At 50.1% G+C, this 22,569-nt stretch overlaps 7 protein-coding genes across 7 annotated transcripts; 3 read left to right on the forward strand and 4 right to left on the reverse strand.

The window, feature by feature from the left end:
• Positions 1-1,916: 1,916 nt before the first annotated feature.
• Positions 1,917-2,318, forward strand: N7462_010246 (cupin domain-containing protein; the record flags this gene model as incomplete). Its single annotated transcript, XM_057081960.1, has 1 exon — positions 1,917-2,318. One exon carries the CDS (start codon positions 1,917-1,919, stop codon positions 2,316-2,318), a length of 402 nt encoding a protein of 133 aa, XP_056929000.1.
• A 1,477-nt stretch (positions 2,319-3,795) lies between these two features.
• On the reverse strand, positions 3,796-7,220 carry N7462_010247 (fungal specific transcription factor domain-containing protein; the record flags this gene model as incomplete). Its single annotated transcript, XM_057081961.1, has 3 exons — positions 3,796-4,988; positions 5,730-5,789; positions 6,533-7,220. 3 exons carry the CDS (start codon positions 7,218-7,220, stop codon positions 3,796-3,798), a joined length of 1,941 nt encoding a protein of 646 aa, XP_056929001.1.
• A 1,600-nt stretch (positions 7,221-8,820) lies between these two features.
• Positions 8,821-10,041, forward strand: N7462_010248 (ankyrin repeat domain-containing protein; the record flags this gene model as incomplete). The annotated part of the gene is made up of 1 exon (XM_057081962.1): positions 8,821-10,041. One exon carries the CDS (start codon positions 8,821-8,823, stop codon positions 10,039-10,041), a length of 1,221 nt encoding a protein of 406 aa, XP_056929002.1.
• Positions 10,042-10,631: 590 nt separating this feature from the next.
• On the reverse strand, positions 10,632-13,644 carry atg1 (serine/threonine protein kinase ATG1; the record flags this gene model as incomplete). The annotated part of the gene is made up of 3 exons (XM_057081963.1): positions 10,632-10,780; positions 10,837-13,456; positions 13,522-13,644. The coding sequence occupies 3 exons, from the start codon at positions 13,642-13,644 to the stop codon at positions 10,632-10,634; spliced, it is 2,892 nt and encodes a 963-aa protein (XP_056929003.1).
• A 48-nt stretch (positions 13,645-13,692) lies between these two features.
• N7462_010250 (uncharacterized protein) lies at positions 13,693-14,043 on the forward strand (the record flags this gene model as incomplete). Its single annotated transcript, XM_057081964.1, has 1 exon — positions 13,693-14,043. The coding sequence occupies one exon, from the start codon at positions 13,693-13,695 to the stop codon at positions 14,041-14,043; it is 351 nt and encodes a 116-aa protein (XP_056929004.1).
• A 1,350-nt stretch (positions 14,044-15,393) lies between these two features.
• On the reverse strand, positions 15,394-17,944 carry N7462_010251 (putative phosphatidate cytidylyltransferase; the record flags this gene model as incomplete). Its single annotated transcript, XM_057081965.1, has 2 exons — positions 15,394-17,318; positions 17,377-17,944. The coding sequence occupies 2 exons, from the start codon at positions 17,942-17,944 to the stop codon at positions 15,394-15,396; spliced, it is 2,493 nt and encodes an 830-aa protein (XP_056929005.1).
• Positions 17,945-19,322: 1,378 nt separating this feature from the next.
• N7462_010252 (diphthine--ammonia ligase family protein) lies at positions 19,323-21,607 on the reverse strand (the record flags this gene model as incomplete). Its single annotated transcript, XM_057081966.1, has 2 exons — positions 19,323-20,767; positions 20,824-21,607. The coding sequence occupies 2 exons, from the start codon at positions 21,605-21,607 to the stop codon at positions 19,323-19,325; spliced, it is 2,229 nt and encodes a 742-aa protein (XP_056929006.1).
• Positions 21,608-22,569: the final 962 nt, after the last annotated feature.

Genomic DNA, 22,569 nt, shown 5'->3' on the forward strand with positions numbered 1-22,569 from the left:
TAGCTTGTCTTTCATTCCCCGCCCTTTACGCGCCTCTGGCTCCTTGGACAGAATTCGGACACGGGGAGCGGACGCTATTTACTGTCGCGCCTGGTGATGTGTAATGTCTGAAGGTTGGAATTTGAGAGTAGGAATGGAATTAAATAAATGTGTTTCCTCTTTGTTTCGTAGTTTTTTGGGGGGCTGGCTAATAGGCCCGAGTTTTGCTAATCAAAGTCTTAAAGACCCTAGTCTCCGATGCGAGGGCTATGTGTCAACGAGTGCACAAGTTGAGGGGCGCGCTCCAACGCCATTAAGCAATCGACCCCACAGGCCACAGGCCACAATCGCTAATTATTTGAGCAGATACGGGGGTCTCAGCGACGCGGTCGGCTTAGCTAGTTCGTGCTATAAATAGCAGCCTTCCTTTAAAATCGCTCTACTACTACTATTCGTATACTAGAAGGCTCGTCTAGTAGTAGCATTCTAACCCTAATAGGTATCCCCTAAGGCTTACCGATCTCCCTAATCCTCTATTTTTTAATCTATAACGCTAATTTAATCGATAGGAGTCTCAATAGCTCTACTACTTATTTGTTAGAATCCTTTATTACAAGATAGGTCAAGATAACAGGAAACCTCGCGGTAGAACGTACTTCACTCGGATTTCCTTTGATCCCAAACTCAAGGGCTGCACTTTTGACCATCTCGATCGCAGCATACATTTCAGCGACAACTAGTCCGTTCTTGTAACCTCGGGTAGCGATCATGCTCGCAATATACACAACGCTTTGCAGTTCATCAAGGAACCCAGGAGTGAATTTCGCTCGATATGTTCAAGCCTCTTGGTATTAAGGTTGACGATGGTTTAATGAAGGCTTATCTCTCAAACCGATTCCACTCCCAATTGCCGACCGGCAGCCACTACAAAATTCGCAATCGCATTGATGACGCCAGGGTGCTGCTGTGCCTCTATCAAGGCGACCTTGACAGCTGGGCTGTCTGATACGTATAATGTTTGAGCCAAGATATCCCCCCGGTATTAGTCTTTGGAGGACTTCTCAATTCCCTTAACCCTGCTACCGTTAGTATCCCAGAGCGCAATTTAGACTCTACTACTAGCAAGAGTTGTAGCGATGTCTAGGTTCAAACATGTATATCTTTATTATCACTATCGAAAATCGGACACGCGTCTGATAACGAGTCCATAGATGCTGGAAACGCATCCTTTGCCAGGGATGCCTGAAACATTTATGGGGGCAAATAAGTAGCCTCTTGAAGCTATGTAGCCCCAGTAAGCTCGACATAGTTTCTGTAATCTAGAAAGCATAACTCTGGGAATCAAATCCGCTTTCCTGTTGACAAGATTTTGATCTCTGGGGCGATCATTTGGCTTTCTAGGAGTGATAGAATAACGTAGATTGGTGCGCAGGTCTGGTGAAGCTGGTTGTTAGGACATTGCACGGCTTCGAAAAACAGAACATTGATTCTAGGACCCGCATATTCTTGTGATTGCTAGACTGTCAGAGGAATATGTGGGTCCTCGCGATATTCAATGGCTTCTTCTCGGCCGAACTGTCTCGAAGGAAGTGCGGATGTAAGCAACTCGGACTTAAGGACGGGGATCAGTGGACCTTCCTAGTGCAGTATGTCATCTGCTGACTGCCGAATCCGCCGACCTTTTGCCGGAGAAAACTGACGACGCTTTGCATCACTTAATGACTGCAAGGTAAATTTTCGTTCTTTAAATAGTGATGTAGAGTCCCTTTTTCCACAACTCTGTTTCTACCGGTTTGAAGTAACTATAGTTTACCATCTTTCGCCATCTATCACCGGGAAGAACTTGGGGTATGTCATTATCTTGATCAAATCTATGATGATTAACGAAAACTCAGCTCTTATTGCTTTGAAGCTTCTCCCGAACCACTGCTACGATAATGCCGAAATCCCTCGTCATCCCGAATGGCTTCAGATCGGACGTCAAGTGTTCGAAGCCCACGGAAACATTTAGCGGCGAGGTTTTTCTAGACCTTATACATAATGATCAAGAAGCAGCAATTGCCAATGTCACATTTGCACCTTGTGCCCGAACCTACTGGCACACCCATGAAAGAGGACAAATGATCAAAGTTGTCGCTGGAAGCGGCTGGATCTGCGATAAGGGGGGCGTTCCACAGCGTCTGAAGACTGGAGATGTCGTTTGGGCTCCGGCTGGAACCACTCACTGGCACGGAGCGGATGATGAGAGCATCATGACTCACTTCGTTATTGGAATCGGGAGCACTGTGTGGCATGAAGCTGTAACTGATGAGCAATATGGTCAAAAAGATAAACCTTGAGAATGCCCTTCAATAAATATTTGAGAGGGATAGTCTAAAGACTTGTTCACCATTATATTAAAAAAATAACTCATATCTTCTACAAGTTTACTACTTGATTTAATTTCCGAAGTCTATGCTGTTCATTCGACGAAAAAGAGACTACGATCGAATCCTTTTCAGCAAAGAGTTCATATAACATTATCATAAAAAATAAAAATATTTGCGCCCTCGTCCACGTTCCACACTGCGCATGTCATCTAGCTGCTCTGGTCACTCGCTAAGAAGGCCGTGACATTTACAGCTTCCTGGGATTTATCAGGCCCCGTCATCGGCATATCCGATGCGGAGGAAGATAGACCTTCGTTGTTGAGGATTTGATGGAACATAGGAGTCTCGATAGTTCTCCTACATATTCATTAGAATCCTTCATCACAAGATAGGTCAAGATAACAGGAAACATCGCGGTAGAACGTACGTCCTCGCGATATTCAATGGCTTCTTCTCAATAGCTAGCAATGCTGCCACGGCACAATTGAGAGGCTCTGCAACCCCTTCGATATAATCCCCGTTGACTAAGATATCAAAGCATGAGCCATATCTCACCAATAAATCTGACCTGTGACTAGATATGACCTATAAAGGTGACTTTTCACTGGACTCCCCGCAAAAGAAGTCAAATATAACCAGAAAGCAAGAGATGAATAGTCTAGTTGCAAGGTTGACAGATCCGACATTTCGATTAGAATCTTCAACTTCTTTAATCCTAATGATGTATTCTACCGCAATTCAACAAATAGTACAAAATCTCTTGTTGTATATAAACGGTTTAGAAAGGCTATGAGAAAGGTGATGCAAGCTGTTGTGAAATTATCGTTGGACAAGAAATGACATTGAGTTACCAACTGATGTAGAATACTTTGAATAGAATATTCATGAACTTCAGAGTCTTTTACTGCGATTTCTTTGTAAGAAAGTTTAAAAAAATGCATAAGGCTCTCCTTCTTATCATTGGGTCAGAGCTCATGTCACTGAGCCCGCTGTCCGGATCAGGCCATTGAGCAGCACTGCTGAGCATCTCGCTAAATAAAAAGTTATCAGCAGACAAAACGCCTGAAATGTCTATTCCAATATTCTCATTTACTCCACGAGATAGTTGCAGCTGCTGTAAGACGTCCTCCGCTTGTCTCTCGAACTTCTACCGGCCAGATTGCTTTCCCACGGCGCTCTCATCGACTAGCCAGTCGACTGTCGCCGACGAAAGAATTTCGAAGGCATCACGACAACCTGCAACTCCTGGAAAGCTCTCAGCGAGTGCAGAGAGTGTTGAGGCACAGGATTGTAATATGGAAATGTTACTTCCTATAGAATTCCGCTCTCGTACTTCTTTCGACGGCCAAAGACGATATAACTCCTAAGCCAGCCATGACCTGTTCATGGCTGGATTTCCAGAGAATACCAATCTTTCCTTCTTGTTGTAAAGTTTTGATACTTTCGATTAGTCGACAAGAGGCGTGGAAAGAGAGAACTGTTGTTCCTGAGATGTTTGCAATCCTGCTGAGTTGGGCCGATACAGCAGGAGAATTGCATTTCTGTAGATATATTCCCAATACGCTTGATGCGCAAATATGGATAATGGGTGAGCCCTATTTATCTGTGGAATAGTTGCGTACCATTCTTCAAGACGAGGTTTGATATCCTGAACCCAGACAGCATAGTTTGCTTTAGGGTAAGCTAGTTTTGGAGCCCAAGTCTGGCTATGTTGCGCATGTTTTATCTCAGACTCAAGCTTGGATAAAGTAAATAAATTATTATGAGCTCGTTGGCTATGGATGTCTAGTTCGATAGATTCGCTGCCAGAGGTCCTTCGATCGACAGCCCAAGGATTTGGAAATGGCACACGTACACTTTCGTCGATAATACCAAAAGGGCGACCGAGTGTGATGCACAAGATACGGTCAAATTGGTATGTCGAGTACCATAGACGCCGGCGGTCGTACAAAATAGCCGGATCAAGATTCGCAATATGGTCTTCACTTTCCCAGTGCAAGCCTATGTCGATGGACAAACGTAAAGCGATATCAGTCAAATTCCACAGGCTTCCCTGAGAAGGACATAATGCAATAAATTGAGCCAAAAGGAGAATAGTACGGAGGGTCTCGACATCGCTTTTTGAGCTCGCGACAACCTTTTCGTACCAACTCATGGCTGACCTGAAGCATCCCTCACTCTGACTTGGTCGACCTCCCGATGGGTTTGAAACATCGCAGAGGGCGATAGCGAGAATCATGTAACATATGAAGATATCCTCTTCTACGGCACGGTTCGGGAGTTGCTGGCCACTCATGGCCTGATATGCGCTTTCAATGGCCTCTTCCACCCTGGCACGCTCCACGACGGGTAGATGCGGTGTGTGGTACTGAAAGTAGACATTTACCAGATGATCCGCGGCCTGGCGCGGTGGAAGAGAAGCCTCCGCTGCCATTGAAAATGAAGAAGGGTTGTATGGGCGTGGCTCAGTTAGCAGAGGAGAAGGCAAGGCATCGACGCGGATTGCTGATATGACCAATCTGGCGAGGGTAATTCCGCCGCTCTGTCCCAAGAATCGTGGCTGTCTTGACGGCTCAACAACAATATCTTTGACGCTCTTCACCAAGTCTTGCACGTGGTTCAAACTTGTATCAGACTTGGCTGGACTTGCTGTTAGATAGTCCCCAGGACCAACACTGCTTGGGGAAAATTGTTCACGAGAAGTGGTGATTTTCCCACTGGCCGAAGCGGGCTGGGCTCTTGCTCTCAGTTCTCGATTTTCCGGGGTTAATTTTTCAATTTCCGTCTCTAATTCGGATACATAGTTACGAGGAACCTCCGAGCATGTTAATTAGGAGTGGTAAGGTCACAGCTATTATTCAATGCACTTACCTCGTAGTGTTTCCTCGAGTGATAAGTCAGGCACTGGGCGCCTGCACCGTCACAGTTGGAGCAACTCGGGAACCTCAGATCACACTGGGCTCACGGCCAAGTATTATGATTCCAATTTGTTACAAAAGGCTCCGTGTACACGTATGAAGACTAAGGCTATATAAACGCTATTATCCAGATCCATAGAAACGGGTGAAAATCAAAGACCAACTATAAAGCTACGCTACTAATAAATATTCTGTTACAATTGGCGCAATTACCACAATTGACTGAAAACCTGATTCACACGGTACAGTGTTGAGGCAAGCTAGCTGCTGGTGGGATTTCACAACCTCCTTCCTCTCTTCTCATTTATGTGACCGGAAAATGCAACCCACCTAGCCGCGACCGGAATATTGGTTAAACCAATATATACCGTGGTTCTCTGTAGTCTAGCCTATCGTAGACTGTTTACCCGCCACATAACGTTGAGCTAACAGTTGAGAAGAGATCTGCAGGGAGAGGGAAGACAATTATGTACGTGCGGAAGGGACCTATCGAAGTTACGCAGAGCGGCAATGCTACGATCGACTTCATTGCACAGATTATAGTATTATGCATGGTTATTACAGAGCAATAATCTCTGATTGGTCATATAGCCAAGGGCATGAAGCAATAAGATCCTGGTTGCTTTTTGTTGTGTTTTTTCATTTGATTATTATCCAATATCTTGTGTCTAGGCTGATTTCAAGGAGAGAAAGAAAAGGTATAAATAATTGGTAGAATATAGCTTAAACACCGGGGTTGTCTCTTTGAGGTCTCTTATTAGCACATATCTCTTCTTTTTCAACTTCTCAGACGTGACAACGACCAAAGAGCGTGTTTCGGGGACAGAGAGGTCTCAAATTTGATTGCATTCCAATAGATTTGCTTCTCGGAAACCTTCTGGGAACCGAGATCCACCGTCTGATTCTTGTCGACAAATAAGGTCTTGCATTGAATGTCCTGACTTTGACGTAGTAGACATGACCAAGCTCAGATACAACAGCCAATTGACAATGGAGCAGTATTATAGCATAGACAGGGAGTGTGGAATCAAGATATTGCACAGCGTCGCGTTGGTCCCTAACTAGATCATTTCATTCAGGAAAACTCTCCGTTGAGTTTCCCTGGAATAGAGTTTCCCCGTCCCAATCTTCTTTCACACCTTCAACCGATTCCTGTTTATTTGTGGGCACGACTCTATAGTTTTTCGAAGACATTGCGGCTGTGATGGTTGGTATCAATTGACGGTAAATCCCGGCATGTCAAGAAAGAACGTGTGAATGACTTACTCGCCATTCCCCGGTACATCTTGGCTTGGATGTTCTCTTCCAACCCCTTGACAGCAGCCGTAAGATCCGTGGGTGGCAGGGCCTTTGGCATGGGTATCTCGATGAAAGTGGGCGTTCTATCTTTACTTTTGAACCGCTCAAACATCCGTAGACGGCTAGAAAGCTTGGCCTCGACGGAGCAAGAGACAAAGACTGGGCTGGAGAAATGGTTCAAGACCATACCTGCGTATAGTTTGCTAACATCGTCATTTTGATCGCGTCCGAGGTTTTCCAAACACCAACTCGCTCTTGTGTAGTGACCCATGTAGTCACTCGACTCCCCTCGATCCCAGTGGCTGGTATAGTTCCACGATGTTTTGGTCTCATACTCCGAGCTTCTGGTCAGGCTCCCTCCCACAGTGGCTGGACCTGCCTCAATATTGAGCTGCCCAGTGGCTCGTTTCGAACGGTTCTTCACATGATCCATACCCTTCAAGTGTGCAGGGACTGGGGGGTGTATCAAGCGCGGTATTTCAGGAGGATTAGGCGCACTATTGTTACTCGACCTCATGGCTGAATCGTCGCCAGTAAAAGAAAGTCGGACAACGCAGCGCTCGAATCTGTAATGCTTGTCCTGATCGAGATCAGTAAGCAGATGCAATATCACGGCCTTCCGGTCTCCCAGTAATCCCCATTGAGCTTCTTGCATCAGGAGACAACAGTTTACTTGGGCTCGGCCGCAGGAACCTCCCTGAAGCGGGATGGTGTCCAGAGCACTATACTGGCTCCTATACCTCCCTTGAGGGCTTTGATTCGAGCGGAAAATTACGCTTTTCATGGCAAGGAGGAAGAGACATGCTCCGATGAAGGGGTGAGAAGGTGGATTAGAAGAATATCGTAAGAAAGGCTGGGCATTTGCAACCGAGCAGCCCCTCGCTTTTGGTGCGGGGCAGGATTATCATGCGGCTGACGACCACCTTTTGAAACACTTCAAACGCTTCATCCAAGATCGCTCTTGTACCTAGCTCGACTACTTCTTGCTTCTCTTTGAACTCAGAAGGTCGCACCATTGTCACTTCGACCAGCGAATAAGCCAGTGTTATGAAATCGGCTTCCACCACTGGGCCCGGCACCTACGAAGAAAATGCCGTCTTCCTTTGCCCAGAAATCGACGTGGTCAATGACATTCCTGCAGAATTAGAGGACTTTATACTGCTATCAAGACTGGGTCTCTTTAAAGACGCTAATGAAATGTTTGAGACGAACTTGAAGCCGTACCGAGACACCTTCCCAGTCTTTATGGAGTACGCAGACATGCTTTTCGCATCACGCAGATTCTTTGATCTGATAACGCATCTTGACAATCCGCCCTTACAAGAGCCCCTCTCTAAATCCGAGGATTGTCTCTGCCACTTAATGAGACTTTTGGCAGAATATTATATGCGCTCACGCTCCGAAGAATCTACGCTGCGTCGGAAGGAATCTGCGTCGCGTTGGAGAGACTTTGGGTCTCGTTGGAGGGACTCTGCGATGCGTCGGAAGGAATCTGCGGCGTATAGTATACAAGTGGCACTTGATGCTGCGCGATCATGGCACGATAAGTATCAAAAGCCTTCTGATGAGTTCGATGAGATCGATGTAAAAAAGCCATTCAGTTTTGGGGTACTCCAAAAACAGAGAAAAGCTGACTCCTCTAGTCGCATATCACGGAAATTTACCTTGAAATCATCATTTCTGCTTCGTTTAGAAGACCCAGCTGGAGAAGCAGCGGCGACTATTTTTTAAATGAAGAAATTGATGATGACTTTGACGATACTGAACTTCTCGAGAGAGTACCTATCGACCCAAAGTATTACCAACCACCGGGGCTGCCAGACGACAAAAGTTACGCAACGGATTATGATGGATTCATCGAACGGTGCGAGGAACTAAATAAGCAAGAAAGATACTGGGAGGCACAAAGGATTTTCACTCTGCTTCTTCCAACAATACCAAAAGATCAAGTCGAGCCATTTTTCCAGAGATATCTACACGATTTGGATGATCGTCCCCTCTCAGCTGAAAGAGCGGTGGCGAGGCTGGCCGCGTGCAGCGCCTTCCTGGGAAGAGCACGAAATCTTGACTCTTCGGTATGGATTAACAGGGATGGAATAGTCTCAGCCTCCCTAGTCAGCGCTATCAACATCGCTCCCTCTCTATCTTATCTGTTTCAAGACATGAAGGCTATAACGGGATATCAATTCAAAACATGGAAAAGTCGAATGTTGGACCTTATCGTGAAGATATCTCTGATACAAGAAAAACAAGTGATGTCCCTGTTACTCGAGGCAGTGACAGGGTACGGACAGCCACCTTTATTCTGGGCACTTGAGAAGGGCCAGGAAGAGGTGTGCAAATACATACTTGATCATCACGGATCGACATTTTCAAACGACGAAAGGGAGTCACTTCCTTCGAAAGCCAAAAAGATTCTTCTCGATGCTGCAAAAAACGGATATGAGACAATTTTGAAGTGCATACTCGACAATGGAAAAGTCGATCCAAATGTTCAAGATGAAGAAGGGCAAACAGCTCTCATTTGGGCTGCGAAGAATGGACATGAAGCGATCATCAAATTCATGCTCAAGATAGACGGGGTCAATCCGGACTTACCAGACATTAGGCAGTGGACACCTTTGTCGTGGGCAGCTTGTCAGGGACATTCGAATATCGTTCAGATACTGTTGGACTGCCCAGGAGTTGACCCAGACTCGACCGACAAAAATGGTCGGACGCCCCTCTCATGGGCAGCATCGAAGGCTCATACATCAGTGGTTCAGACCCTCCTTGCTGATGAAAGAGTTGATGCGAATTACATGGATACCTATTCTTCAACGCCATTGTTCTGGGCGATCAATAAAGAGAACGAAGAGTCTGCAGGCGTCTTGCTTCAGCGTGTTCAAGACTTCAATGCAATAGACACAAATTCACGAAATCTGCTGTCTTACGCTGCAGAGAAGGGACTAGAGACTATCGTCAGGCAACTTCTTAATTGTGTGCGAGATACTAATGCACAAGATGACAAAGGTCGGACCCCACTGTCTTATGCAGCTGAGAAAGGCCATCTTAGCATTTCTGAGCTGCTGCTTGAGAAAGCCGATTTCGATAAAAGGGATTCTCAAGGTCTTACGCCTCTCGCATATGCTTCCATTGGGGGCCACGAGGCTGTAGTCCAGTTACTACTCCAGAATGCTGACCCAAAAATAACGGACAATGGAGGCTCGACAGCTTTCATGCATGCTGCTGGGAGAGGACACGTGGCTGTGGTCCAATTACTACTCGAAAAGGTCGATCCAGATTCAAAAGATCATAGAGGTTGGACAGCTCTGATGCATGCCTCTCGCAATGGGCATGTGGCTGTGGTCCAATTACTCCTTGAGAGCGGCAGAGTTGACCCTACCTGGACAGCTCCTTACAACTGGACAGCACTACGGTGTGCACGACTTGAGCAGCATCGATCTATTGTTGACTTATTAAATCAGTATTTATGACCTGAACTGGGCACGGACGAGATACGAAAGGAATACAGAAACTGAAATCTGATAGTTTCATATAATATCAAATCCTCTCATCTAAACCTGCATTCCACATGCAACCAGCCAATTCTCCTAAATCTCCATTTCATGGCCAGAACCGCAACCGGAACTCCCTGACCTAGTAAATCCAAGTTGCAGAAAAAGAGAAAGAAATCACGTGCCATTCTGTATGCCTATCACAACCCAGGTCAGACGCCGGTCGAAAGTCAAGCAGGATGAGAACAGAAATGGAAAGGGAAGATGAAATAAGAACTGAAAACTGGAAACCAAGAAAAAGAAAGAAAAAAACTCCTCTCCCTCTCGTGCAGTGGGATATATTGCGGCGCACTAGAATTTGAACATGAATGAACGGCATGAACATGAAGTAAATTAGCATCTCTGAAATGGCGAGATGAATAAAAAGCTCTGTTCCAACATGAGAAGCAGAAAAAATGAAAAAAGGGGGGGGGATAGCTGATGAGTTAAGAGGTCGGAGGTGAGGTCGGAGATGATATAGAGATCCATTATGGATTTGAGAGTGATAAAGGTATGCACGGAGAAGAGATTCACCGCGGAGGAGTCGCGCCCGACGCTTGAGAGACGGGGACCAAATTGGACGATGGCAGTCGACCGTTATTGCCAGTTGATGTACGTTTGGCAAGGACGGTAAGCTTCTTCCTAAGAGCTGTCAAGCGGCCACGCATGCTGGATACCACTGTTAACCGAGTCAGTATGATTGAATATTCTCGCAGTTTGGGACAAAATACTCACGCTTGACGACTACCTGCCGGTCCTCCCCTTGCAAGTCATCGAGGGATCCCCTGTCGCCGGCACTCTGGTTATCGCTGGCAGTCCCTGTAGAAGTACGCGATCCGTCGTCGTCGAGGACTGCCTCGAGCATACGGATAGCGGTAACGTAGGCGATCTCACAGCCCCCGAGATCTTCACCAGTCAATTCATTGATAGCTGCAGCCCGGCTCATTTCCAATGCTCGGTCGTACATCAGCTTCTCGGCAGATACCCCGGAGCTAACCACGACATCTGCAGATGCGGTCGATGTGGCAGCCGAGCCAACCGAGGTGTTATCCAGGTGATTAGGATGGTCTAGAGGCAGCCGTCTTTGCGCCTCCATAAGTTTCAGTCGGACAAACTCAGCTTTCTCCAGGACTTCATTGAATCGACTCCGGACCCATTGCACGACGTTATTGATCCGAGTCCCGGCAAGCGCGGTGGAATCATTTCGACCATTATCGCCATAGACGTCTTCTCGATTCTTTCGTGACCACCAAGCTCCTGCAATATCCATAGACTTTGCGAGCAAAGACAAGGCTTTCACGTATAAGACGAGAGCTTCCTCGGAGAGCGTGACAATGGCATCCACAGTTAACCCGTCATCGTCGCCATTGTTGGAATCGGGGTCAGCACCAGTGTTGGGTCTTGCTGACTGATCCGTCTGAGCTGAGGGAGCCAGGGGGATGAGTTGTTTATATTTAACCTCGGCAAACCCATAAACAACATCGCTCCGAGTCGCACACTCTTCAATCACCTGTACAGCCTTGTAATCCTCATCAGTAGTCTTGGAACCATCACCCATAAGCAACAGACTCCCTTGCCCGGAAGGATAGGCGGGAAATGGGTTGTATGCCAGCGGAGGCGACCGGCCGCCTTTAGTGATAGCCAAGGGTGGTGAAAACCCCATACTGAACAGCCGACCACTAGCCATATTTAGGGCTTTGGAAATAGCCGATGTTGCCGACGTCGGACTTTGTCCATATCGTCGCTCATACGAGTGTTGACGCTGGTGTAGTGAATCCGCTCGAGCTCGACCAGGGATCATTTGCAGGGCCTTGGAATGCGGTGATGTTGAGTTTACAGACGGCAGGCCTTGGGTGGTTGCACGACGAGACACAGATCCAGGTTGTCCCCGTCCGAAACCACCCTGGATCCGGGGGCTATGAGCCAACTCATCGGCAAACGCATTGACCTCCACTGCACGTTTCTCGACCAGCACATAGTCCCGTTCAAAAGCAACCTCCTGCGCAGCCCGTTCACGTTCCTCTCGAGATCGATCCTCCTGGCCAGTCTTGCTCGTACCGGCATAGGTGTTTCGACTTCTTTGTCGTTCCATCGCAGTTGCGGTGGAATGACGATCCACAAGCTCTTGTCGCCCCGGCGCTGTCGCATGGGTATGTGCAGAGGGTCGATGAGGCGGAGTATCTGCTCCGCTTCGTGCCTGGTCTTTCGAAGCACTTGACGATGGTCGATCTGCACTTCCTACACGGCGCATCGGTGAAGCACTGGGAGGAGTTTCTGATCTCGGTCGTGATGATCTTGTTCGATGGGGTTGGGGGTATGTTAAGGGAGGCTCTTCCGGCTCAGTGCCATATGGATTATCTCTACTGGCATTCGGAACAATTGGGTTGAGCTGAATTTGGTCAAGCTGGGCACCAGTGCGGAAAGGCAAGTCGATAGAAGGACGACGCTCCTCTTGGGGCAGATCATCCCCGACCAGACCCGGGATTGGCCCTACAATGACAGGGTCGTTGAAGAATTCTGGGAAGTTCATGCGTTCGACGGGATTCCGCTTTAAAAGACCCCGGATGAGTTTCTTGATTTCATCTGAAATCGGGTTTTTCGGTTCGAAGTTAATTCGATCTTCTCCCTTCTCAATCCTCCGTAGTAACTCAACGTGGTTCGATGCCCGAAATGGAGGTCTCCCCTCCACCATTTCAAATAACACCGTGCCAACGGACCAGAGGTCAGCCTTGGCATCGTACTTCTCGTATCGAAGAATCTCGGGAGCCATATAAAGGGGTGAGCCGCACAGGGTTTCGGCCAAGGAAGTAGAGGGCAGGGAACGAGCGAAGCCGAAGTCAGCAATCTTGAGCATAGGCAAAGACTCCAGTCCCGTTGCCGGGTCGTAGGAGTTCTCGCTGCCCTTCAAGGGAATGATCCGGGAGCGGCCAGCGCGATAGGTTGTAGGGGCTGGGCACAGGAGAAGATTCTGAGGCTTGATATCTCGATGGATGAGATTACGCTCGCGTAGGAAATGCAGCGCACTGGCAAGTTGTTTGAGGAAATGTCGCACAATCACCTCATTCAGGCCCGCGATTTTGTGATCTGGGTTTGGGTATTTGGCCACCATTTCTTGGGTCTCGGGGTGATTACCCAGATACTGTCGCTTCTTGATGAATTGTGACAAGTCCCCCAGGGCACAAAACTCCATGACGAGATGGATGTGTGAGGTGGACTCATGGCAGTCGATCAGTGCGACGATGTGCGGGTGGTGCAGACACTTGAGGATATCGATTTCGGAGGAAAGGTTGTCCTTCAACTTCTTATTCAACTTCGATAGGTTCACTGACTTGATTGCAACGAAGGTCTTGGATTTCTGGCCATCGGGTAAGACTGGTCAGTCTTGCGGGGTACAAGAAGGGTAGGGCATTCGTGACTCACCGCGTGGGTGCCTCGATAGACTGTTGCAAAGCTCCCTGATCCGATCTTTCCATGTCGTGTGTAGGGGCCGATAGTCATTTCAGTCGAGGAGGCGCTTGACCTCCGTGAATGCTGAGATGACATGACTATCGCAGGGCGGCTCCGCCACCACGCCTCTGATGTCCCGCAGAGATGGCTCTGCGAAGGTCCAACACACAACCACCGTCAACCACAGCTACCGCAGCAGATCTGTCGACAGCAGGCTCGCACGGAGGCCCATCAGGGGGTAGTGGATCGAGGGTAGGAGGGGGTCCTGATGTTGGGATGTTCAGCGCCGGGAGGCCTGGAAGCAAGACGGACCACCGGGTTAAGAAATCTGGAAACGACCTGGGTGGAGAGCCGTGGAACTTGGTGGACAAACTGGGGGAGTTTCTGTCGAGGATGCTGCAGGTGGATGACGAGACCAGCTCGCGATCTGGGTGGTCGAAGGCGATTCACGTCGATGGTCCAACAAGGATGTTGGAAAGCGGTGAAAGGAAGTGATGATGTTATAATAGAAGGGCGCTTTGCACAAAGTACAAAATGGGGAGGGTGGAATGTGAACCAAACTTTAAGAGGTGTGGAAACCGGGTAGCTGATCTGATGGGGGCACAAGATGATGTGATGTTTGAAAGGGCGGGAAAGCTGGACCCAAAGGACCGCGTCGACAATGATTGGGGAGGTGGGGGGGTGACCTGCGCCGATAACGAGTGACAGGCGGCGGTGATCTGGTAAGGCGGTCAGAAGGGCGGTGGGTCTGGGGGTGGCAAGGGTGGGGGTTGGACCAGTTACCAGATGAGAAAGGAGACGAAGGGATCCAAAAAAAAGTCCAAGAATCTCAAAGAAGCCCAAGCTGCACAAAGATCAAGAGGAGGGAAGGGAAGAGAAAGAGAAAGGTGCAGAGATGGAAAAGGGGGGACGTCGATGATGCAGGTATTATCGATTAGATAAGAAGGAGATCGTGACCTATCGCAAGTCACGAGTCTGGCCTACGATTGTACCAAGTGTCGTACTTCAAGGAATGAAACTGGGCAAAATGCAGTCATACTCTAAGAATCAACTCCAGATGATCCATAGGTCCATAGGGAGGAACTTCCAAGTTAGACTGCCATGGATGTCACGACTGTTATTACTATCATGGATATATATCCTGAACATCTTGGATCACGGACTCGTGGATCCGAGATCGGCAGACCCCCAGACCCCCGATAACCCCAAAGCTTATCGGGGCCCAAGGCAGAACCCGCGAGGCCCCGGCTTCAGGAGACAATCAGACAGTCGTTAGTGAGTTCTAGTTGGTCCACCTTGTCCATCTTGTCCACCTTGGTAGTACAAACCCCCAGACTCATCGCAGACTCATCACAGAGGGAACTAGGGACTGTTGGAGCGAAGGACCTTGGGAGCGACCAGTTTAGGGAACATCATGGTAAACAACTCATGTACGTAACGGGCGCCAGGACTCTATACGGAGTGCCTATCGACATATACACACGGAGTACAATATACACAGTGAGAGGAACATCTCGTTTCATAGCCGAAGGGCTTCTATATAAATACAAACCGACGACCCCAATTCGCCAATTGAGCTCGGTCCCCTCCTCTATACATACTACATACAAGTATACCCCCGGCTCCTGCATGCTTTTCCGCGGCCTCAAACGCCCAGACCCCGCACCAGCAGCCACAACACGACTGGCACCACGACGTTATCATTACACCCAGTGAGGATGGCCTCCGTGGCGCTAGTGCCACCAGCCGCGAGTACGGCCTTGCAGACCGTCCACCCCCAGAACCGAACGGTGGAGGCGGGCACACTTGCTGATTCGATGCCCGCCACGGGCCACCCTCCCACCATCAGCCAGGCACGAACGACGAGCAGCCCGCCAGAGACTGCCACCGCGAAAGCGACACTGCCCTCGAGCGACTTGCCGCCCCCCAGAACCATTTCAATCGGCCAAAGCGGCGACCAATGAGGGAGGCCGCGGCATCGCCCATTCCCACACAGATGATGCCGCTGACCATGCTGACGTCGCGCGCAGACACGTCCCAGCCAGCCCAGGGGGCCTCGCCCTGGTGGTCCAAATCCGCCAGGGACAGCCAGAGCGGGATGGAGCAGCCGATCAGCAAGAAGATGTGCGAAACAATGACCGGGCCGCGGTGATCCCGCCCGTCCACGTAGGGCGCCAGGAAGTAGGTCAAAGGGCGCGAGATCGGAGGCAGCTGGGACGCGCGGAAGAGGTCTAACAGCAGAAAGATCGACAAAACCAGCCCCAGTGCGAGAGCACAGAAGGTCGGGTCCACGAAAACAGTCGGTAGAAACATGAGCACCATCATGCCATGGAAAACCTTACGCCGAGTGTCGACCTCGGCGATCGCGCTCAGCTGGAAAACAATAGCGAGCCCTGTAATCAAAACTAAAACGCAGTAAGCGCTCAGGAGGAGGCGGGCATTGGCAGGTCCAAAGGAGGTCTGGCGTAGATGTTCAACCCAGCCCAGCCAGCAGGTGGCTTCTTCCGGAGCGGTGTCTGGTCGGGATGGTAGCTGGATCCAATATTCAAGATTGAGCATGAGCACCCAGAACCGAACCCCAGATATATTACCCAGCAGATATCCAATAGCCCAACCAAAGGGGTCTTGTCCTTGCAGGGCACGCTCAGCAACGTACTTCCGGATAGGCCCTATGATAATCAGCCCGGAGACAATATACACATATACCGCATAGAGCCATTTGCGGACCTGCGCTTGGGCTGCGGTGAGTGATAGAAATGATGCAAAACCAGGGCCCATCAGTTTCTTGCGTCGACCACCTGGTGTAGTCCGAACGCGTTCTTCTTGAACGGCTTCGTCAAAGGCCGAGATAGTATGTCGCCGCTTTTTCCACACTTTATCATGTTGCTCAAAGGCCTGCTCAGCAGTGATGTTGTCCCCTGCAGATAGAGGCTCATCAAAGGGCGCCGAGCCTCGGGCTTCTCGCATGGTCCTCGACTTGCGGGATCTTGGGACACTACAAGGTCCATCACTGTCAGAAGTAGGCTCGTCGGAGGCACCGGCTCGGCTCAACTTCTGACAAAGTCGGTGGTCCACCATGTTCAAAAATTTTCGGGGCGACTGAGAGCCGCTGATTGAGCGTCGGAACTTCCAGCTAGGAATGCGAGCCAGAGCCACTTCCCAGCGCAGTACGTACCGACATGAAGCAAATAAACACATCCCGCCTAACCACAACAGAGCTTTCAGAATCTCAGCCTGGGGGGAGGCCGCAAACAAATACAGATTAATCAGAGCAGTTGCCAATAGCTGTAGCTCCGCAGGAAGAATGCTTGTCGTTAACAAGAAGTCCAAAGTGGGTATCAACGCTTGATACAAAGGGAAAAGAAGAAGTAATGATTCCGCATCATGTCCGCGAAGGATCAATGGTTTAGCAACGGAAGAGTCGAAAGTCAGATGCTCGGACACGAGGATTGGGACTAGTGTCACCATCCAATGTGAAAGACTGATGCCGTTTATCCAGTTTTGTAGGGGTATCACAGGGGCTGGCAGCGAGGAAAGGCTTAGAATGATGTTTGGCATCACCAAAGCCGGGCGGTGGTGTGTGAGAGATAGCGAAACAAAGATCGGAATTAAAATCGGATATAGGAGAGGAGCCGGGTCAAAAGTCGTGGGAATAGAGAAGAAAGGTCGACGGGAGGGCCATATGCGCCCCGACCGGCTTCTTGAGAGTCGAAGCAGGAGTGGATAGGTGGCATACAGCCCGATAAGAAGGAGACCATGAGCGGCAAGCTCTGCAAGGCTGTCAGCTGATTGTTCATCCAGAAGGTCCTTATATAACGCCCTGATTACCTTTGCTCCAGGTCCAGGCCAGCGAGCGAGAGTCCTTTTGAAATAGAACCACCGCGCCTACCGAGAGTAGGAGCGCAGTCTCCATCAGGCGTCGTAGGATCTCCACTCGCCTCCGATGGCTCATGCATTGGTCTGCAGCTACCTTCCCTTCTAAGTCCTCCTCTGAGCTGCGCCGAAGCCCTCGTGCCGTTTGTCGCACGAATGATGGCCATGGCTGTAATGTAGGCAGCCACGCATCTCCATCTAGGCCGCCAAGTCCACCTGATCGCAGGCCCTTTCGAGGACGGAGAGGTGGTGCTGGGAGTCCTCTTAGTATACCCGTACTTTCGTCATCCGCCTCTGTGCCGCTGTCGCTCGGTGTACGTGATGATTTCGAGTAGTAAGAGAGTGGTTGCAAGCGATCGCCGTACTCGGAGGGCGTTCGCGACCCAAGGCGTTTGCTCCGATGGTAGGGATGGGGAGAGCGGTTGAATTGTCGCAGATCTTCAGCGATTACGTCGGAGTTCGTAGCAGGCGTACTGCTGCGAGGAATCGCCGCCTGGTCCTCGTGGCCCCGCGGAGAACTCATTGCGCCATTCCTAGGTTGATGAGTACGTCATGCCGAAATATGTTGTGAGCGAGAGAAGGAAGGAATGGTTCGGGGAAACAGCCGAAACTATCAAGCAAAGGGTCGAGACGTTCTTCCAAGTGTCGAGCCGTAGTGATCAGGAGATGCTGTTGAAGTTGGGATGTTGTTATCTTTCCTGAACGCGGAAGGGGATTCTGCTTATCACATGCCCGGGGCGGACCAGCGAACGATCCACCTTCTGAGATTTGGACCCAATTACGTATGGTTCGGCGTGCCAGGCACTCGGGAAGATATATCCTCTTCCAACAATAGGTCGCTTTTATCATATGCTGCTACTTCTGTAGGGTTTCTTTTGGATTTTTCAGCGTTAATGAAAGGTGCCAGAGGGTCCAAGACACGTATTTGCTGCGAGTTTAATTGGTTTTTTCAACATTCCATGCGATTGGGGCCAACAGCTGACAGCTGATCCAGCCCCCAACACCAAAAATACACTTTGCCTTTTTTTTCTCAACGTAACACCTTAAATCCCTGCTCATTTAAAAATAATCCACCCCCAATCCATCCGACCAGGGTGTACGTGTGTACATTCAGGCTCAGGATGGAATGAAAAGTACATCAAAACAAAAAGAAATGCCTTCAAGCCGATTCGAACGACTGACCTTTGCATTACTAGTGCAACGCTCTACCAACTGAGCTATGAAGGCAGTACTTGTAGGGAAGCCTCTTGGTTGGAATCATGACTAACAGATGTTGAATTAGACCTCCAATTCCCACAGAAAGAATCATTGCTGCAATTAGGGCAAGGCTATATAGGGTCTGCCAGCGAAACAACATGTGGCATTGGGAGCTCCACGGTGTACATGCGTTTCTATGCGTTTTACTGTTTTGTTATCGATTACAGCACTATTGAACTCACTGGCTTACTCGATGTCACTAGATCCAATAGTGAATAACTTAGCATCTTGATGCTTCTGAGCTCATGAATAACCCTAGGATTTGTCAAGACAAGCAAACTTCACCACCTTCATGAACTTTGAGATCCAACGAAGCACAGTCATAATTCCGAATCTTGGCTCTCAATCAACACATGGACCTATCCGGCTTAGAGAGCATTCCTAGAAACCACCACCATGCCGAGCTGTGAGGCATCTAGCATCAATGATATCTCAGGCTGGGAACCCAGCTAATAGTTTACCGATACAATTCTTGCCTGGCCGTTCCAGATATTCTCAAACGCAAGTAATCAGGCTTTTGGAGCAGCATGACCACTGGGTATTTCAAGTCTCAACGACGCTCGGACACAATGCCCTGACAGCTAATAAAACAATTCCAAACAAACCATCCTTCTACTTCTTTTTTAAAGACAGGGTTATCTGTTTTATTCGTTTTCCACCTGCAGAACCACAGCCGCAGTCAGTTTCCGCCCCTCTCGGCCCCAAACAGACCTACAAGGCACAATCTGACCCGGCCATACACCCTCATCGACAGCCTGCGCTGTATACAGCACCGCCTGAGCCAAGGTTCCTCCAGACGTGTACGTCTCCACGACCGCAGAAACCTGTTCCGCAAGCGCTGTGCTTCCTTCTCCAATTTCAACGCAAACAGATCGAATCCCCTCATCCACAATAACACTTACTGCATCCGCCGAGCTCTCCACCATCGCCCGCGCACACCGACTCCCCAGCCCCTGCCACTCGATCTCACACCCACGGGGAAGCGCATCTACTTCTACAGCCAGAAATGGCGAGACAAACGCACTGGCCCGGTCCAGCACCTCGAAGCGCGGTACCCCGTGCCCGGACGACCGCGGCACCAGGTCCGCACCGCGTCGCCCATACTTGATATCCCAGGCATCAAGCTGCGGCTCGTCGTCGTTGTCGTCATCGTTACTGACAGGAGCGGCATGTGCCTTGCTCCACAGAGCCCACGCCACGCGAGCACGAGCCCCCACGTCGCCGCCAGCCAGGAACGCAACCGCGCCTAGCCACCAATCGACCTGGGTCGCAGCGCCAATGCGCCATAGATGCTGCAAGGCCAGTACGGCGCGGAAAATGAAATCCTCGTGTGGATAGCCCTGCGGCGCAGCGACGTCCATCGACGCCGGGTCGAGTGGGATCTGACCGGCAATGTGGACAATGCTGCTGGGCCCGCGTTGGGGTACCGTTATGGCCTGCGAGTAGGGCCCGATGTTGGCGGGGGCCCAGTACGAGCGGGACTGGACGTGGAGGCCGGAGCGGTGATCTCGAGCACCGCGGTCAATGGTGAGCGAGACCATGACGGTCACGTTGGCGGGGAGGGCATTGCCGCAAGCGACAGTGACGCGGGCGGGTGGGTTCGGCTTCTTGAATAGGGAGACGTAGACGGTATTCATAGGGGCGAAATCGGACATGGAGCGGAGCAGGACAGTAGTGAAGACGATGTCGTCGGTGGAGCGAGGGGAGGGATGCGTGTCGTTGGACGAACGCAGGGCATGCTGGATCTTGTCGGCGATGGCGCGCATCTGGTCTGCGGCGCTGGGGCCGGCCTCCGGCGCCACCAGGTTTGATATTATCCATGTTGACGACGAGAGCCGGTGGTGCGGCATGCAGGATGTCCACTCCGGCGTCATAAGCCGCGGCGCCATCGAGCCTGACGAGCCCGGCAATACTGCAGACGACCTTAATTCCTCCCATGCGTCTTGAAACATCTCATCTACCAAGCCTGGCCGCGGCACGTCTTGCGGCGTATACTCCTGTGCGTCGCCGTCCTTGGGCACGCACGTTGCCCCCGTCAAGCGCATGTACGCCACGCCGCCCTCGCCAGTCCGGACCTCTCGTCCCTCCACTTGGATACGCTGCTTCCACAGAAAGCCCGGTCCGTCCAGTGCTAGCGTCTCGTACTCGCCCCCTCGCCCAGCACCGCGCCCCGGGTATCCTCCGGCGCCGCGAACCGGCCCATTGCTTTCACGACACGCCTCCGCCACATCCGGCCGCTGTTGCCTGCTTCAGATACATTCTCCCATAGATACCCATCGTCCAGGCCTCCAGACGCAACTTTGATAATGCGTGCGTCGCACCCGCACGCCGCCATGTCCTCCAGTAGTCCGGCGTCTGACACAGCCCCGGGATCAGCGCGGCGGTCCTCCGGCACTGGAAGTGACGGGTACATCCACAGCCAGGCTAAAGGAACGAGTCCGAGGCGTGCTGCGACATTCTCGATGCGAGTGCGCTGGTACGTGGAGAGGATGGCGCCGGCGGAAACGGCATTGGCGTGCGGGTGGTCGTGCATGACGCGGCGCAGCAGGGGGACAAGAGACTCGGTCTCATCTTCTTCGGTGCTCTGGGCGGCCTGGTCAGCAGCATTGTGGCGGTAGACACGGGCAGTGTCGACGGCGGCGCCGGTGATGGGGGCGCGGTAGAGCGGGAGCTTCAGGGCGGATTCGTAGAGTGGAATGACGGCGTGGCCGATTGTTTGGTACATGAAGCTGTCGATGTCATCGTCGGCTTCTGATGTAGTGTCTGAGGATGTTGTGCTGGGGGGTTCTGACGGGTGGAGGTTGGCGAGGGCGACGACGTTGTGGCCGTTGCGGATGCAATGGAGAATGGAGTAGAGGGAGTCCTTCCCGCCGGAGATGAGGGCGATCACATTGAGCCCTGAGGATGGGGATGGTGGCGAGGAGGACATCTTTGGACTTGAAGCATACGAGGTCTTGATGATTCCTCTCAATGCCCTCTTTCCCCGCAATCTTTGTTCGGAAGTGGTCGAACTGGGGATGGGCAATGTGGGTGGTTGCTTTTTTTATGTCCCCGCATCTTATCGATAGGGTGATAAAGGGCGATAAGCCGCGGCCCAACTTTGATACCGGCATCATTCCTCAACCAAGTGTAACCAGTAGCCAGAGAAATTTGAGAAAACGGCGTGCTTAGTAAAACAATAGAGAGTGAGGGTGATACTGAAGCTATGCTGTACCTTTTTCATTCAATCCAAAAAGAAGCCATTAGTATAAATTAATATCGAATGGCGAGATGCAATATAGTCGGGACTCAAAATTGATAACAGTACAGCAGGGGAGTAGAGCTACGATTTCCACGATTTACAAGAGAAGAAAGTCATAAAAAGAATTATGCTGTAATTGTGATGCTAGAGATCCATAGTGGATAAAAAAAAACCTGAGACCAACACAAAATGGCAGGCAAGAAATGCAATACAAGAAGGGGGTATGAGTGACAAGAAGGGGAGGGATGGTCAAATTAACTTATACACGAATGTGACCAGCACAAGAAACAAAAGGTTAAAAAAAATCACAAGAAATATTACATCAAAATAGTGCAGGAAAAACGAGATATAAGCGAAACGGACAAGAATCGAATAGTCAAGAAGGGAATCAAAAATGGGGGCAAAACAACAAGGGTAAATCAAAGGAAGAAAAAAAAAGGAAGAAAAAAATGACAGAAGATCGGGGAAACCAGAACGAAGGACCAGTAGGATAAAGGCCCAAGATCTGCCAACCGTGTGAGTCGAATGGCCCACGCCAAATGTGCTGATCCGAGGGATTTGTGGAGAAGCAGAAGAGGAGGTTGGAAAAGGAAAGAGAAAAACATAGGAAAAACGGAGGAAAAAAGACAAAGGAAAACCAACACCATCCA

Source organism: Penicillium macrosclerotiorum, assembly GCF_028827735.1.
Source record: "Penicillium macrosclerotiorum strain IBT 26536 chromosome Unknown utg000010l_segment0_segment0, whole genome shotgun sequence".
Lineage (NCBI taxonomy): Eukaryota > Fungi > Ascomycota > Eurotiomycetes > Eurotiales > Aspergillaceae > Penicillium > Penicillium macrosclerotiorum.